General features: G+C 38.2%; 1 protein-coding gene and 1 long non-coding RNA gene across 9 annotated transcripts in view; both read right to left on the bottom strand.

The window, feature by feature from the left end:
- Positions 1–16050, bottom strand: part of LOC309493628 (complement C3-like) — a 528795-nt gene that overhangs the window by 511755 nt on the left and 990 nt on the right. For 7 of the 8 annotated variants that reach the window (XR_014204025.1, XM_082162768.1, XM_082162766.1 and 4 more), the window contains exons 5-21: positions 15756–15844; positions 15452–15534; positions 15006–15093; positions 14651–14753; positions 14422–14542; positions 14212–14327; positions 13645–13791; positions 12657–12863; positions 12323–12514; positions 11690–11842; positions 11465–11594; positions 6804–6875; positions 6411–6608; positions 1097–1199; positions 812–900; positions 565–707; positions 67–273 (exon numbers count right to left, since the gene is read on the bottom strand). Coding sequence is in view for 7 of the 8 variants with exons in the window: in XM_082162768.1 (XP_082018894.1) it covers positions 67–273; positions 565–707; positions 812–900; positions 1097–1199; positions 6411–6608; positions 6804–6875; positions 11465–11594; positions 11690–11842; positions 12323–12514; positions 12657–12863; positions 13645–13791; positions 14212–14327; positions 14422–14542; positions 14651–14753; positions 15006–15093; positions 15452–15534; positions 15756–15844 (2241 nt within the window). In the remaining variant the exon portion in view is untranslated. The remainder of the gene's footprint in view (positions 1–66; positions 274–564; positions 708–811; positions 901–1096; positions 1200–6410; positions 6609–6803; positions 6876–11464; positions 11595–11689; positions 11843–12322; positions 12515–12656; positions 12864–13644; positions 13792–14211; positions 14328–14421; positions 14543–14650; positions 14754–15005; positions 15094–15451; positions 15535–15755; positions 15845–16050) is intronic. The other variant, XM_082162770.1, reaches the window with a different exon arrangement.
- LOC309494016 lies at positions 1319–4960 on the bottom strand. The gene is made up of 2 exons (XR_014204193.1): positions 3900–4960; positions 1319–1588 (listed from the first exon to the last, which is right to left on the bottom strand). It is a non-coding gene; the product is annotated as an uncharacterized lncRNA (long non-coding RNA).

Here is a 16050-nt window from a genome sequence, read left to right as displayed (position 1 = left end):
TTAACAAATGACCATATCAAATAAAACAGAATTGCTGAAAATTGACAGAAATGCCATCAAACGTACCACCACCTTCAGGGTCTTTCTCACTCCATCATCATACTCAGATAATGAAGCTTTCACCTCAATATCATGATGTCCCAGAGTCATGGGAATAATCACATATGAAACCGCTATGCTGGAGTCTTTGTCAATGTTTACTGTTGTTCTGTATTTGCCTTTCTTACTGGCAGAGCTGCAAACATCTTCTGTCTCCATAAACTCCACACGCACCTGGTGAAAACAGGAGAGCGAGACATAAATCACTTCAATATCTAGAGGAAACTTCCTCCAAAATAAATTAGAATAAAAAAATAAATATGTGATGGTGGAGGACATTTCTGTTTCAGCACAGTTCAGTATTCTACACTTTTCTTCAGTTTGAGTCACAAGCAGCTCAAAAAACCGGATAAATGATTTTCAGGATAAATGATTTGACTCAAGCAGAAAAGGTTATTACGATGCACATGGTTTTAATGTATAACATAAATTCTGAATGTATTTTTAATATTGAATTCGATCTACCCTCTTCAGATTCCTTGGTGTGTAGTTGTGAATAATGGCCTTGATTTCCAGTTGTTCACCGCGCACAGCTGAATAAGGGATCTTGAGGTCAATGAAAAATGGTTTAAAAACTATAATCTCCTCAGGTTCTGCCACACAGATGCCTTTGAGGAGGAACACAGACACACAGAAGGGTTTAAACCAGCAGCTCCTGGATGATGATGATATTTTTCAGACCATGTATCCTGTGTTTGCAGCTTCATCTTACCAAGTGTTGGTGACAGACTGACAGCCAAGATCTGCCAGGTAGTAATAGAGTCTTTCAGGTAGATCACTTTATCTCTGACTGGTGCTGGACTGAGATATGAGGAAAAATAAAAGAAAAACTGTTTAAGTACTCTTTTAATGGTTGTTTACTATCAGACTCTCAAACACACACACACACACACACACACACTGTGTCACAAACAGCTCAAGCTGAATAAGATAATTTGCTACGAGTGGTGTGAACGAGGCTAAACTCACAGATTTTGTCTAAAAGTCTCCGACTCACCAATTCTCACATAGATCAATCTCTTCCCAAAGCCAACTCTCAGGGAACTGTGTACGTGACACGATCTCATCAGAGTCTGTATAATAGTCATCATCATCATCACCTGTTGTAACAGATAAAAATGTGACAGAATAGACCATTTAGAGCAAAAGGACAAACAATCAAGTCAAGTAAAAATGTATTAGGGACCCTAGTATTTGTACGTCTTTACAAAAAAAAATGTCTGCCCTAAAAGGGTCTGGGCGTCAGAGACCGTTAAGTGGTAGGGATCTCAAAATTATTGGAATGTTTCCAAATGGCACGCTCAGATCGCTGCACTATTATGGCTGTGCAGTGGCACTGCTTTTTTGAATTAAAGGCTTCACAATTCTGAGAAAAAGGAGTTTACCCCATAGTATATAGAAAAGACCCAATACGAGTAAACGTTTCTAAAGGGAATCAAGTTTTTAATGTTTATTTGTCTATGTGGTGCTTTTAATATGCTTTAACCCCCTGAGGTCTACGGTATCGCCGGCGATACCAGCTCGCTTTTTTTTTATCAGTGTAAAAGAAACTCATAAATACTCTGTTGACTTTGATTTTTCATAGGAGTTTTGTACATCAATCGATTCTGTTAAATGTGTATTATTTTTGTGTATACTCATAATAAAAACAGTGTTGAGCTTTTCGCCAAATAAAGAAAAATAAACACGAAGCGAGTTCTGCCTTCTCTCTGTCAGTGTAGTCCATTCTGAAACGCGTCCGAAAATTAACTGTAACTCACCGAATACTTCTCACACAGACACGTGAGATATGTCTTTATGAAGCTTGAAATCTCTTCTTTTAAATGAAGTAATTTATATAAAAAACAAATGTTTTCAACTCATGTAATCCGTTTGAAAGCAAGGAGAGGTACCGTTTTTCCTTCTGCCTCATTATCTCTATAATGAGTTGAGGCCGCCCCGCCCCCGGCGCTATTCAAATGGTAAATAGTTGAGGTGATCTAGTATGCATCGCATACGCCCCCCGATCAATGCCATAAAAACACAGTTTCTTCATCAGACTTACTGATAGTTCATCGCGTTTTGAGTATGGCACACTTCTCCAGTAAAGACGCCCTTCAGATGATTCTGGACAGCGAGGAAGAATGCATGATACCGGGTTGTTTCCTCAGAGGAAGATTGTAACTCAGACTACGAACGGCAGCATTTTGAAGAGCGAATTCCGCCGAGGACACAATTTCGGAGTAAGTTTTACTTAAAACTCTTTTGTCTTTTATTTTTCGTGTTCGCATTTATGAGGAAAAAACAATATTACGTGACAGTTCTCCATTATGGACGCGAGCGCTCTGAAAGCGCACTAAAAGACTTTCAAACTTTCACAGAGACCTCAAAACAGAAACTACAAATCCTTTCTTTAAAACGAATTTCGTTTTGTATCAATTGTATCTTAATTTTAATAATTTTTTCATTAACAAATTTCCTGGATTTAAAGTAAATATAGGCTAGCAATCACAACATAAGGTGCTTGAACTGGAGATCATCATTAACCAGACCGTAGCCTACTCGCCTCACATGTCTAAAAAATGTGAAATATATTTACAGAAAGCTGGTTCTAAACAAAACCATCCAAAACAAAAAACTATGTAGCCTAATAAATGTGCATTTCTCCGGTGCGTTCACTAGCCTACTGCGAAGATCGCGAGTCAATAGCCTATCGTCAACTTCATCTTTGCCAGAAGTTAAATTTAAATTGCATGTGTGAATGAATGATGATGTTTTAGCAAACTGTATTGCTATACTGAGGAAAGGAAAATTCGACTAAAATATGTTGAAATAAAATGTAGGCTATTTGTATAAGCAACGTATTAAACTGCAAATTAACAATATGCCCTAATATTTCATGAAAACAACGTTACAGTCAGACGAAATATGAAAGACAACATCTTGTTGACTAGATTTGGGTACAGTTTTTACTGTAGAATATACTGCCACATCAAATAAGCTTTTGTTTAGCAATTTCTATATCTATTTTTGTCAAAAATAAAGTCATCAACTAAGATGTTAGCTGTTCCAATGTTGACTATATTCAAACTAATGAATACATAGATAAAATGTAGGCCTATAATCATTTTTTTTTTACAAAGAAAGAGTACACTTGAAATATTGTTGAAATTGTAATTATTGTTGTAATTGTAACCTTTTTAATAAAATAGCAAAACATATTTACAAGATAGATGTAAGCAAAATCTTAAATGGTCAATATAAGTCTTCTTCTAAATATATCTTTTGTCCTTGCATTGTGGCTCAGTCAGTGTCACACCTGAGTGAATGGCTCATCATTATGCAGAGTGGGTGGGACATTGTATTCTAAGGTGTAAACCACTCCTCGTTCACGCCCCCCTCGCATATTGGCTTTCCAAGCAAAACCTGTTTTACATCAATTTAAATCAATGTATGGTTTTATGTGAACGATAAAGCAAGACTATTTTCACATAATTTTGAAGAAAAAACTCTAGGCGAGGACATCCATTAGTCAAAAGTCTTATTGGACACATATTTACTATGTGTTTTGTGGCCTTATTTCAGAAATTTTAGTTTTTAGTTTTTACAATAACCATGCATAAACATTATTCTCTCAAAAATGAAAACATGTACATACACGTGGCTCACATATTATGGTAGCCCTGTTTGTGCTATATAGAGTGAATTTACACCTTTGCCATTAATATGTTTATATGCAACTGAAAAAAGCACAAATGTCAGGGCATGTCAGAACATCTCAAGGGCCCCAAAAACAGCCCAGACCCCAGAGGGTTAAAAACAAATCATGTGCAAATTCAAGTCAACACGGCGCAGAATGACAGTCTGTCAGTCAACCAAAAGAAAGAACAAACCCATAACAACAGGTTATGACAATATGAAAAATATTAAACTTGTTTTTATACACAAACAGATATCAAGAATCAGCATGTGAATCTCAACAATGGGGACATGCTTCATGCTGCAATGCATGCTGGGATCCATGAGTTTTATACTACGGTGGCTCCCAGAATGCATTGCGGCATGAAGCATGTCACCATTGTTGAGATTCATATGCTGATTCTTGATGTCTGTGGGTGTCTAAAGATTTGTTCCCCATAATTAAATCTTAATTAAGAATGTCTGACCCATGGTACGAAAGTATTGTTGGTGAAAATTATCTATTAATAACAAATAAACACTTTTGGTCAGTGATAAGATCAATTAGGTATTATACTTTATGATGCTGAAAACTATTTTACCTCATTTTTGTTCCTGACTTTCTTTGAAGCATATTATGTGTTTTAGTAAACATTGTAACAAAGACCACAAACTCACAAGAGTCAAACTGCCCAACCAACTGATCAACATAACGGCGACTAGACATTTTAAATAAAATCACTAACATCTATACCTTTGTTAATTCTCAATAAGAACTTCTGTAGACGTCCGACAAATAAAGTCAGTCTGGTTAGTAATAAGTGAAGCTGGTAATGCTGTTTGTGGAGTTGTTTAATCCTCCACTGCTGAGATCTTCACAGATTTAATGTCTTTTCTCTTCAGTTGATTTCATCTAAGATTGTGGCTGAAGTCAGGGTCGTATTCCAGAAAGCAGGTTGTGTGACATACCCGGGTATATTAAAGGGTAAGTAAGCGGATAACCTCAACTTTCAGTCCCCAAAACATCAGTAACTTTCAGTGTATGTAAGTAGCCATAGCAACTTACACTCTGAACATGAGCTGCTCCGGATTTTTCCAATGTTAGTTTACTTCAGAGGTGTTCAGCGCATGCGTGCCCTATTGATGAGGCTCCAGTGGGCGTGAAAGATTGCACACAATATTTTATATATAGTAATACCAATATATAAAGCGCTATTAAAAACGAGGAAATTGTAATTTTATTATAATATATAACTATATAATTCTCATCACACATCGTTGATCTGCATTCAGATGTTTTCTATGCTATAATGTATTTCTATAATAAAAGACATATGCAGTATGATATGCAGGGCTCTACGCTAACTTTTTTCCCAAGGAGTACATGTGCTCCTAAATGAAAAAGTTTAGGAGCAAACAAAGAAATATAGGAGCACAGTGAAAAAAGTTGATTAAACTGCTCAATTCATATGGATTAGTTTTATGATCTTTTTATGAACTTTTTTCGAAGCATCAAAGTGGTAGTTGTGTAGTCTGTCAATGGAGGGAAAGAAATCTCTCAACTTCATCAAAAAGTTCTTCATTTGTGTTCCGAAGATGAGTGAAAGTCTTACGGGTTTGGAACGACATGAGTAATAAATGACAGAATTTTCTATTTTTGGGTGAACTACCTGTTTAATAATTATGCAATTATTATTTTTAGCCTACTTCAAAATATATAAAAAGAATGAAGAAAGAATGACAGTTTCTGCACTTGGTCTTTTGGTGAGACCTAAACGACAACGTTGCTAATAAAATTTTGATACTCATTTGCAAGTATTGATAGTGTGCGGGAGTTCCTTGTTTTGTTTTATTGCACTTGGTCTTTTGAAATAATGACTATAGGCTTCATACTGTGTTGCGTATCTAGCTCAGTAAGTGTTTACTTGACTTTTTTTTATGGTGTAGGCTGTTTACACCTGGTCACTTCATGCGTTTTTACTGATCAAAACAATTCCATTTACACGAGTCACATAAGTGTGTTTTCGCAAAACTGATTTGATATGATCTAATATATTATATATCTTACCTTTTAAGAGAGAGGTCCCAAATTATCCTAGAGAATGCAGAAATATTTATTTTCCTTCAGAAAAAAATTATTATTTTAGCAAAAATTGCTAAATAATATGTTGAATTTGTTGACATTACCAGTCTGTTAAACTCATTTGACAAGTATAAGAAATAAACACAAAAAATGTCTTACGATTCCCAACCCTAGTTGTGAATGTCTGGTGTGTTAACCATGAATATACTCTGATTTGGATGAACTTACTCCTGGACATGTTTTTGGAACCAGCATACCTCGAGTAAGCAAGGTTTGGTTTAATCAACCGAGAGTTCAGGGTATGTTTGACAGTAAGATATAACATTGCTTTCTGGAACACTCCTCAGTTGTTGTTCTTGTGTTTCTCTTTTTTCTCTTTAGTGGTTTCTCTTTCCTTCAGTGATTCTGCTCATTAGCATCAGGTGTCACCACAAATTATCACTTTATTAATCACTTAATTATCTCATTAACTTTAACACTGCTTCAGTGTTACTTTAACACTCTGTAGAGTGGGACCATATGTGCTCTGAGCAGTGTAGATTTAACACTGGGGATTTTTCTGTGTACTTACTGCGAGCCAGAATCATCTCCTCTTCTTCTGTCTTCATGCTTTTGCGTGTTGTCATTTCTTTGCAGCATTGCAGGAAGGCCTGGACACACTCTGGCCCGTCTACAATATACGTGGATCTTCGTTCACAGGTGTAGCCAAGTTTATTATCCCTCATCCCATCAAAGCAGCACTGCTTCAATTCACCAGAGTATTGACCAGCTGAGAAGACAATAAACAACGTAGGAGAACATGGTGAGAACTACTGGGGGGAAAGACAAAGTTTCCATAAAACATGAACAGTGAAGAGAAAGGTTCGGGATCTTTAACAGTAAAAAAAACAACAACAACAAAAAAAACAATCCCTTTCTGATTTACATTGCAAAAGTAAAATCTGAGTAAATTTCAGTTCCTCACCCAGTGTACCAGTGATCTGCAGGAGACTCTCAGCTCTTCGTTTTCTCTTTGCAGTGGCGGGACACTCAGGCTCTAGAGGACAATTCATTTGAATGAATTAGTATATTTTAAAAATCACTTGGCAAGGTAAAAAAAAAAAACGTTGATTTGATTTTAAATTTTCAGCTGTTTAAAAACGTACTTCTATGTACTGATATTGCAAAACCACCTGTTTTTTTTTATTTGACTTGGATTAACCACATCGGCCGTCTTTGTGTCATGTCACCAGTGTCGGCTCCACGAGTAGACCCTAGGGGGCCTGTCCCGGCCACTTCAGTTACTATGCTCCTTACATTGATGCTTTCCCCCGGACAGCGGTTTCAACCGTGATTAAACACTTCTCTTCTCTTGATGTCAATGAAGCAACTGACATTCTATGTTCGGCCTCAACTTCCTGCCTTGATAATATCTGTCTTCTCATCTCCAGGCCATGATCATGATCCCCTCCCACCTACTACAGGAGATCTCACTGCTCACTCTGACTCCCATAATCCACACACCTCTCACTACTGCCAGCTTTCCCACCACATTTAAGCAGGCTCCGGAAACCACACTGCTTAGGGACTTTTGTTTTTCATTTAAGGGGCTACCAGAGGAGTTTTGAGATCTATGGTCAAAATTAGACTTGACCCTCCCTTTGCCAGCAATACTTTTTTTTTTTTGACCCTACAAAATGATTGTAAAAAAAGGCATGACCCTCCCCGATAATTTAAAATACACACAATTATCTGTCTCTGACACACACACACTTTTTAATAATCATAAAATGAAAATGTTCTCCATTGACTGACCCGTCGTCCAATATAATCCACTGCTTGACTGTTTGTCTATACATTAAAACAGGTAACCCATATTCGGGATTCAGTATGCAGTCCCGGAACTTGGGCTGTAACAATATGCGATATGAAACCGAAATCGCGACACTCAGATCCACAAACCTGTGTCGCGGTGTGAGAAGGCAGAATCGCGACATCCCTTCCAACTCCCAGAGTTATAATAAAGGAGTCCAGACATTAGAAAAAATATCAGTCAACACATGCGTTTTATATTTAATATGAGGGAAATACACATGCAATTTTTGACGTGACAATTTTTTTTTTACTTTTAGGTGGCAAAATATGTTTTGGTAATTCCGTGAATTACACTGCGCAAACCAAAAGTAATACTACCCACCGGATGAAGAAGGGTTGGCTCTCCACAGAACATAAAATATTCATTTTATTTAATTTTTCGTGTACGCATTCATGAGCAAAAAATAATTATACGGGCGTGTCAGTTCTCCGTTGCGGACGTGACCACTCTGAAAGCGGCACTAAAAGACTGCTTTAAAACTTTCACAGAGACCTCAAACAGAAAGCATAAAGCCTTTCTTTAAAGTGAATTTCATTTTGTATTACCGTAAAACTTCAAATAATAGCCCGGGCATTTATTTTCCCAAATTGCCGAACTGCACCGGCTTGTATTTGAGACAGGCGTCTATATGAGACAGGCCTTTAATTTAGTGTTGAGATGTGGTTCATTGAGTGTAGGCCTAGAGATAACGATCCAAATAGCATAGGCTGATAGACGGAAAGCATGACAGTAGGAGGTTACCAAATCTGTGTTTGTGTTTAACAAATCAGTTAATGTAAGAATTAGCCTACTACATTTCCGTATGTCTAGGGGGGGGTCGCACACCAGACGAGAAGCACAGCGCCACGTCTTTAAAATTCGAACACATTATTCTCTTTGAGTGTACATTAGTGGTCGACCGATATATTGCCAAGGCCGATATATCGGCCGATATTTGGCATTTTTGAAATATCGGCATTGGCCGATACGTTTTTCTGATTGGCCGATGTGTTGGAAGCAGGACTTTTATTTTGACGGCGCTCCAGACTTTTATTTTGACGGGCGGCGCTGAGAACACACCAGCGCCAGAAGAGAATGGCAACGGCAGCTCCTCAGATCATGCTCACTTTCTCCGTCTTCATTAATTTACGATCTCTGTCAGTCATATCTAATACTTTGTTAGACAGAACTGGTAAACAAAGAAAGTAAATGGTATGCGAAGTAAGTAAAGTAAAGCGTTTGCTTTTATATTATTTGTAAGAGAAAAGGCAAACAATCAGGCTAAAATACTTTCCCATTTGCCGTCAACATTCAGCAAATGCGCATCTACGTCATTTAAACAAATCTCTGAATATCTTAGAAACATTTAATGAATCCAGCAGTGATATCTTGTGAAGTGTGCATTACTGTCTGCAAGTGACAGTCGGTCTGTGCGAAGTGAGTGAATGCCAACAGAAGATCAGCTTCAGGAGACGCGATCGAAAAACTTTAAATCCTTCATTTTAAAATATGCTGATATCCAGTTGCCAACTGTGTCATATTCATATCTGTGATATATCCAGTTGCCAACTGTGTGCGACTCCCTTTAGATTATTGGCAGCATAAAAAAAACGAAACGATGTGACAGCCATGGGCTGAACAATACATGTTACCGGTAATATCCATCGAGCCTATGAACTAGTTGTCCGAAACACATTAACAAGAAAGAATGAAGGCTACTCTGTAAAACAACTGCAATCATGTGATACTAAAGGACCCTATTCATCACTATCATCATCACCGCGATCCTCAACTACAAGTTCATTGGCGAATTCCTCCTCGTCGCTCTCCTCCACTTCTCCCTCTCCGGCCTCCGCTAACTCTTCCTGCCTTGCTTACGGTAACAGCTCCCGCCCAGATGCGCAGGGCTCTCTTGCACGCGCAATCTGCTCCATAGAACTGGCTTAAACAGACGATCTGACGGGTTTTAGAAGATTAAATACAACCCGAAACTAAAAAACAGACCGGGCCTCTATTTGAGACCGGCCTTTATTTATCCAAACCTGTAGCCACACCAGTCATGTAAAAGAGACAGGGCATCTATTTGGGACTCGGCTATTATTTGAAGTTTTACGGTAATTGTATCTTAATTTTAATCAATGTTTCATCAACCAATTGCCTGGATTTAATAAATAACGGATTTAATTCGAAACGAAAGAAAACAGACTGCTCTCTGCTTATGCAAGCCTTATGAAATGTGCATTTCTCTCTCACTACTGCGAAGATCGCGAGTCAGCATCGTCAACTTCATCTTTGCGGCCAACACTGACACAGAAAACACTTGTTTATTAATAAACAATTAAAATGTCTCCTTGCTATATTTTACATTTACATGAATGCATCATCACCGCACCTGTGGGGGATGGTGCAATTTTTGTTGGGTCAGACCCATCTGCTAGCGATGGGAGGCCGAGACTGAGAGAGCTACATGGAGCTACATTGAAAAACATGCACCAAACAAGCCACTTTGAAATTTTGCTGTTTTCATGAATACAAAAGTTGGGTGAACCTCCCCCTAGACTAAAAAAAGTTGGATGACCCTCCCCTCAACAAAGAATAAAAAGACATGACCCTCCCCTATTTTCCTCAGGTGGTCCATTCCATATACCGAACGGTCCCTTAAAAAAAACACAACAAAAAAACGTAATCCTACAACAGATGACAACTACAGAATAGTCTCCTTTCTTCCTAAACTCTTTCAAAAACTCTTGAAAGAGTTGTATTCAATCCACTTTTCTCTCACAGAATGACCTACTTGACAAAATTGGACACTCTACGAAGATCATCCACTGCAGTCTTTTGCTGAAACTCTTCAACTGACAAGAGCAAACTCCAATGTGATATTCCATGCAGCGCGACAAAGCCTCTGCCGATAATCCAGAAAGTGACAGCATGTCTGGTCTTCAATCAGCTAAAGAGGACCCAAAGTCACTAGATGGATCATGTTTAAAATTTTTATGTTGACTTTCAAGACTGCCACTGGAACTGCACCTCCCTACCTCAATTCACCCTAAGAGTATGTGCTCCCTCCCTCCAGCTAGGGTAACTGAACGAGGGGCACCTTGGTGTTCCTTCGCAATGAGGCACAAAGTCACTTTCCAAAATCTTCATGTCTGCTAAATGCATGTAAATGTAGATACTGACCTGGTGACAACTTGACCCAGTCTTCCCTATTTACACAATTCCTGACAAATTATGACAATGTGATGTAATGAACATAAACATTTAGAAAAATTCATAATTCGAGTTTTGCATCAAAATGTGTTTTCTATATATCGCCAATCATCACCCAAAACTCAGTTTTAATACCCATGCTTGTCAGACCAGAGATGCACCCCTTAAAATAACCCTCAGAAATCTATTTGTTCAGTGAATAAAGCTAATATTGTCACGGTTTGGGTTTTGTTTTCTTGTTCTTATTGTCATGTTTCTGTGTCTTGTCATGTGATTCCGTTTGTCATACGTCTTGTCATTGGTTAATCGTCTGGTTCATTGTTCACAGGTGTCCCTTGTCTAGTAATTAATCTGTGTATTTAAGCCCTCATGTTTGCCCTGTCTCTTTGTCAAGTATTGTATGAATGTTTTGAGTTGTGAATGTTTCTTGTCCAGGTTCTTGTTCTTGTTTTGAGTTACCAGTTTCCAGCCTTTGTTTTATGTTTGATAATTAAAGTTGCATTTGGGTTCTCTACATCTTGCCTCTAGTGGATTTCGTTACAAATATAATAATATTTTCATTAGCTGAAATAAATAACCTGTTCTGGTGTTGGTTCCTCCTGCAGTGTGTGACACAAACATCAGACCTGCATCACTGAAAACCCCCATACTCTCCCTTCCACCCCCTGCTGTACAGCCGGTGTCATGCTTCTCTATGACGTCCCAGATCTAAAGGTGCAAAAAAGACACCAGTTATGTAAGTTTTATGCCAGAAACGGGGAGATTAGATGTTTTCGCAATGACGTCTGAAGAAGGTCCTTCACCTGAGTCTGAGTGAGTCTGTTCTTGTTAAGGACATGCACAGCCTTGTCAACCACCACCAGCCCAACTCTAGCTCCAGGATCTCCAGTTATCTGCAGCTTGACCTCATCTCCTGTGCCATAGGTATTCATCTTGTCCTTCACCTGAAGCTTGAGCTGTCATTAAAATGAGATGCGCTGTGTCAGTAAAACAGACTTAAGGGTAAGTTCACCCAAAAATGAAAATTCTGTCATTAATTACTCCCCTTCATGTCGTTGCAGACCCATAAGACCCTCTGAATGCAAATTAAGATATTTTTGATGAAATCTGAGAGCTTTCAAGGCAACTTTCAAGGCCCAAAAAGGCAGTAGAGACATCATTAAAATAGTCCTTAATGTGACTACAGTGGTTCAACTTTAATGTTATGAAGCGACGAGAATACTTTGTGCACAAACCGCAATGACATTGCAGTCTATGGAGAGATCAGAAAGCTCTCGGATTTCATCAAAAATATCTTCATTTGCATTCTGAGGGTCTTACGGGTCTGGAACGACATGAAGGGGAGTAATTAATGACAGAATTTTCATTTTTGGGTAAACTATCCCTTTAGTTGCTTGGCATACTGTATCAATCATTTCTTGTGATGGTTGACCCACCGTTCCCATGCACGTGTCCTTCACGTCGACCCAGACTGAATCAGACACCACCTCAGACGAGCCCACATGATAATAAGCCACAAAGCGGAAGGACGGCACCATGTCTCTGGTTACAGGTAGAGACAGCGTCACTAGAGCTTGTCCTCTCCTCTTGAACCTGTCTGCTTTAACAATCTGACCTTTACTTAAGATCTGTAAATGAGGAAGATGAGTTAACAGTATTTATGACATTCATATGATTTCAAACACAAGCTGTGGAAGTTAATCAAATATTGACAAAATAAAATGAATACATTTGTGGTGCAGCTGAATAAGAAATAACTATAATCTTTACCATGTATGTGTAATCTTGATCTTTGACTCCTGGACTTTGTCCAGTATTGAGATTGACTGTCATTTGACCACCGATCTGAAGCTCTGCAGCATCAATGCCGATGTGCAAGTAGTTTTGGGATCTGGATTCTTTGGGAATGTAGTTCAGAGCTGTCATCGTCTTCACTGCCTGCTGTCCATCTGTTAATTGTGGATCTTTGGTCTTTGCCTGGAAAAAATACATTTGTTTTCTAACGTGCTGTGTAGTATATGCTCCATTGCTTATTCAACATATGTTAACTGAGACATGTTAACGTGTGACCCTGGATGTCAAAACCAGTCACAAGTAGCACAGGTATATTTGTGGCAATAACCAACAATAAATTGTATGCAGAAGTGTAAAGTCCAGGTTCAGAAAGTAAAGTCCTCCTCAGAATTTTGTTCCAATCACCTGCATTTGCTAATTCAGCCAGGAGAGAGAACTAATTAGTGAAATCAGCTGGCTGAGTTCATGGGTGGAATAAACATATCTGCCATATATGAACAGACTTCTACTTCTGACCCCTGGACTATACACCTCTGATTGTATGGGTCAAAATTATTGATTTTTCTTTTATGCCAAAAATCATTAGGATATTAAGTAAAGATCATGTTCCATGAAGATATTATGTACATTTCTTACCATAAATATATAAAATATTTATTTATTGTTGTGAGTAAATGCAGCACAAACATAAATGGACAACTTAAAAGGTGATTTTCTCAATGCTTAGATTTTTTTGCACCCTCGGATTCCAGATTTCAAATAGTTGTATCTCAACCAAATATTGCCCTAACAAACCATACATCCATGGAAAGCTTATTTATTCAGCTTTCAGTTGATGTACAAATCAAAATTTTTCAAAATTGACCCCCTGTGACTGGTTTTGTGGTCCAGGGTCACATATGTTAATTCTCCACTACTTCACCAGTGAAAGTGACTGAACATTAGTTGAGTTTGCAGGTCTTACAGTGATCTGCAGTTCAGAAGATCCTCCTGGAGTGTTGACGGTAACCTTCCCAATGCCATTGGCTCCTGTTTGACCTCTGACCCCTCCAGGATTGACCTCCACTTCCACATTTTCAGCAGGAGTCTGGTCAGGATTTGTTACGTAAACCTTTTATAGAACCCAGAGCAAAAATTAATGAAATTCTTCTATAGTTCTATAGCTTTCAATTGTAAATCAGTCACAGATTTCTGGGATGAGATGTTGTAACATTGCCGGCAACTTAGCGTTACAAACGATGGCATTGAGTGTGTGATTAATTTGAGAACTGCTCAACTTGAAATTGGTGAAAATTGCTAAAAGGTTCGAATAGCGAGATCTGTCATGAGTGTTTCAAAATCTGCCAATTGTTCAGTATATTGGTGCTGATGAGTGAATGTTATCTTACCTTAACAGTATCCTAATGGTATCATAAAAGCAATTGCTTAATGTGTGAACAGCAGATATGGTGTGTTTTACCAGAATAGCCAATCTGCTAATTTTATACTAATTTACAGAGTTTAATGTGTAAAATCAGCTACTGTTTCATACCGAGATACTGAAGGGCATCCCAGGTTTGAAGAATTGTGGTGTTCTTTTGAAGTGGATGGTGTACGGTGACGTCACAATCTGAATCCCTCTCCTTTCTGCTTCCACCATTTCGCTGCCTGAAACACACACACACACATAGGATTAGCCTCTCATATACAATCACACACAGGCATGTAAACATACAGATGTACAGTATCTGTTGAGTCTTACCACTTTCTGTTAAAAGACTGACTGAAACATAGATTGATCGTCCAACCAGCTGGATAATGTCTGGAAAGGTCTTAGTGATCATCTCCCTGGTCAGTTCTGCTGTACCTTCTCCTTCCTTAATCTATTCATATGAGAAAGACAATAACAGTCTAAGATGCAGTAAAAATGTAACTTCTTGTAAATTCTAGGTAAGGAGAAATGAGATCCTAGATGATTTAATGTCTCCCACCTGAGCTCTCTGCAGAGAGGAAGGAATACTTATTTTCTTCTCACCGTCCATCACACCAAACTCCACAAATGCATGTCCTTCCACCTTCTGTCCAAACAGGTACCTATAAAAGCACATACAATTTCTGCTGTAAAAACTGAATGGTGACGACGACAGTCCCTGATCCACATCCGCGTTCATTACATAGAAAAAAAAGAGCAGAACCACACTGCCAATCCAAACTGTATGCTAATTGTCAATTACCTTTGACAGAAGTGGTCCTGACAGAATTACATACAAATCTATTTTAAATCAGTGTTTACTCACATTATAGATTTATTTTCAATACAGAGAAGCGGAACATATGTTGTCTTACTTGGCTTCAATGTCAACTGTCAGGCTCTCGTCACCCACATAGAAGAATGACTTGCTGGGTCTTAATTTCACTTCAAATGTTGGAAGCACTATAAACCAAACCAGAGAAAAGACACAAATAAATAAATATTTTTGAAACAACAAAACTTCCAAGGCACTCGCATGGTTAAGGGTAAAAGGCCCAAGTTATTCGGCTAAGTTATTAATAAATAAAAAAGTAAAAAATTTAATTAAATTAAAATGAAAAGCATTCTGGTTAACACAGCCTGTATACTGTATCCTCAGTAGTGCCTTGTAATATTTTGTTGTTTCATTCTCTCATATCCAATGAGAACCAATGGCTCCACATGAGCTTATACCCCCTTTAGCACACTCAGTTGTCTTGTTTTAAAATAAATATTTTTCAGTTGTTATACACAACACACATTTTGTTGACACACATCTTACCATATTCTTTGACCTCAAAGTCTGTAGTAAACTTCTTCTGAGGAGTGTGTGTGTACCGAGTGACAACCTTCCAGATCCCAGTACTGAAACATACAGAACACAAACATGAACATGTCTGATTTTTATGATTATTTTATTATTATATTTTTATGATATTAAAACAGATGATAACATCATGAACAGGGTAATATTTTTTCTTATACAGTAATATATTGTCCTGAATTAGACACTATAGGCAATCAAAATTAAGTTTTGTCAGTTCACTCAGGTTGAATAGCCTCCGTTCTGTCAGCGTTTCACACACCTGGCAACCTCAGGAATGGGGTAGCTTCCAGACTTCATCCCTTTCACTGGATATATCTTCTCTGATGAAACTGTGATGCCTTGTGGATTCTTCAGAAACACAGAAATCAGAATTAACACTGTGTGTTTACTGAGATCAGCAGTGCAATGATGCTCATCACAGCTGAAATGCCACGAGTGTGTGTGTGTGCGGTGTGTGTGTGTGTGTGTGTGTGTGTGTGTGTGTGTGTGTGTGTGTGTGTGTGTGTGTGTGTGTGTGTGTGTGTGTGTGTGTGAGTGTGTGTGCGATAACAGTG

Source organism: Leuciscus leuciscus (genome assembly GCF_965113295.1).
Source record: "Leuciscus leuciscus genome assembly, chromosome: 3".
In the NCBI taxonomy this organism is placed as follows: Eukaryota; Metazoa; Chordata; class Actinopteri; order Cypriniformes; family Leuciscidae; genus Leuciscus; species Leuciscus leuciscus.
This window is presented reverse-complemented; position numbering and strand designations above follow the sequence as displayed.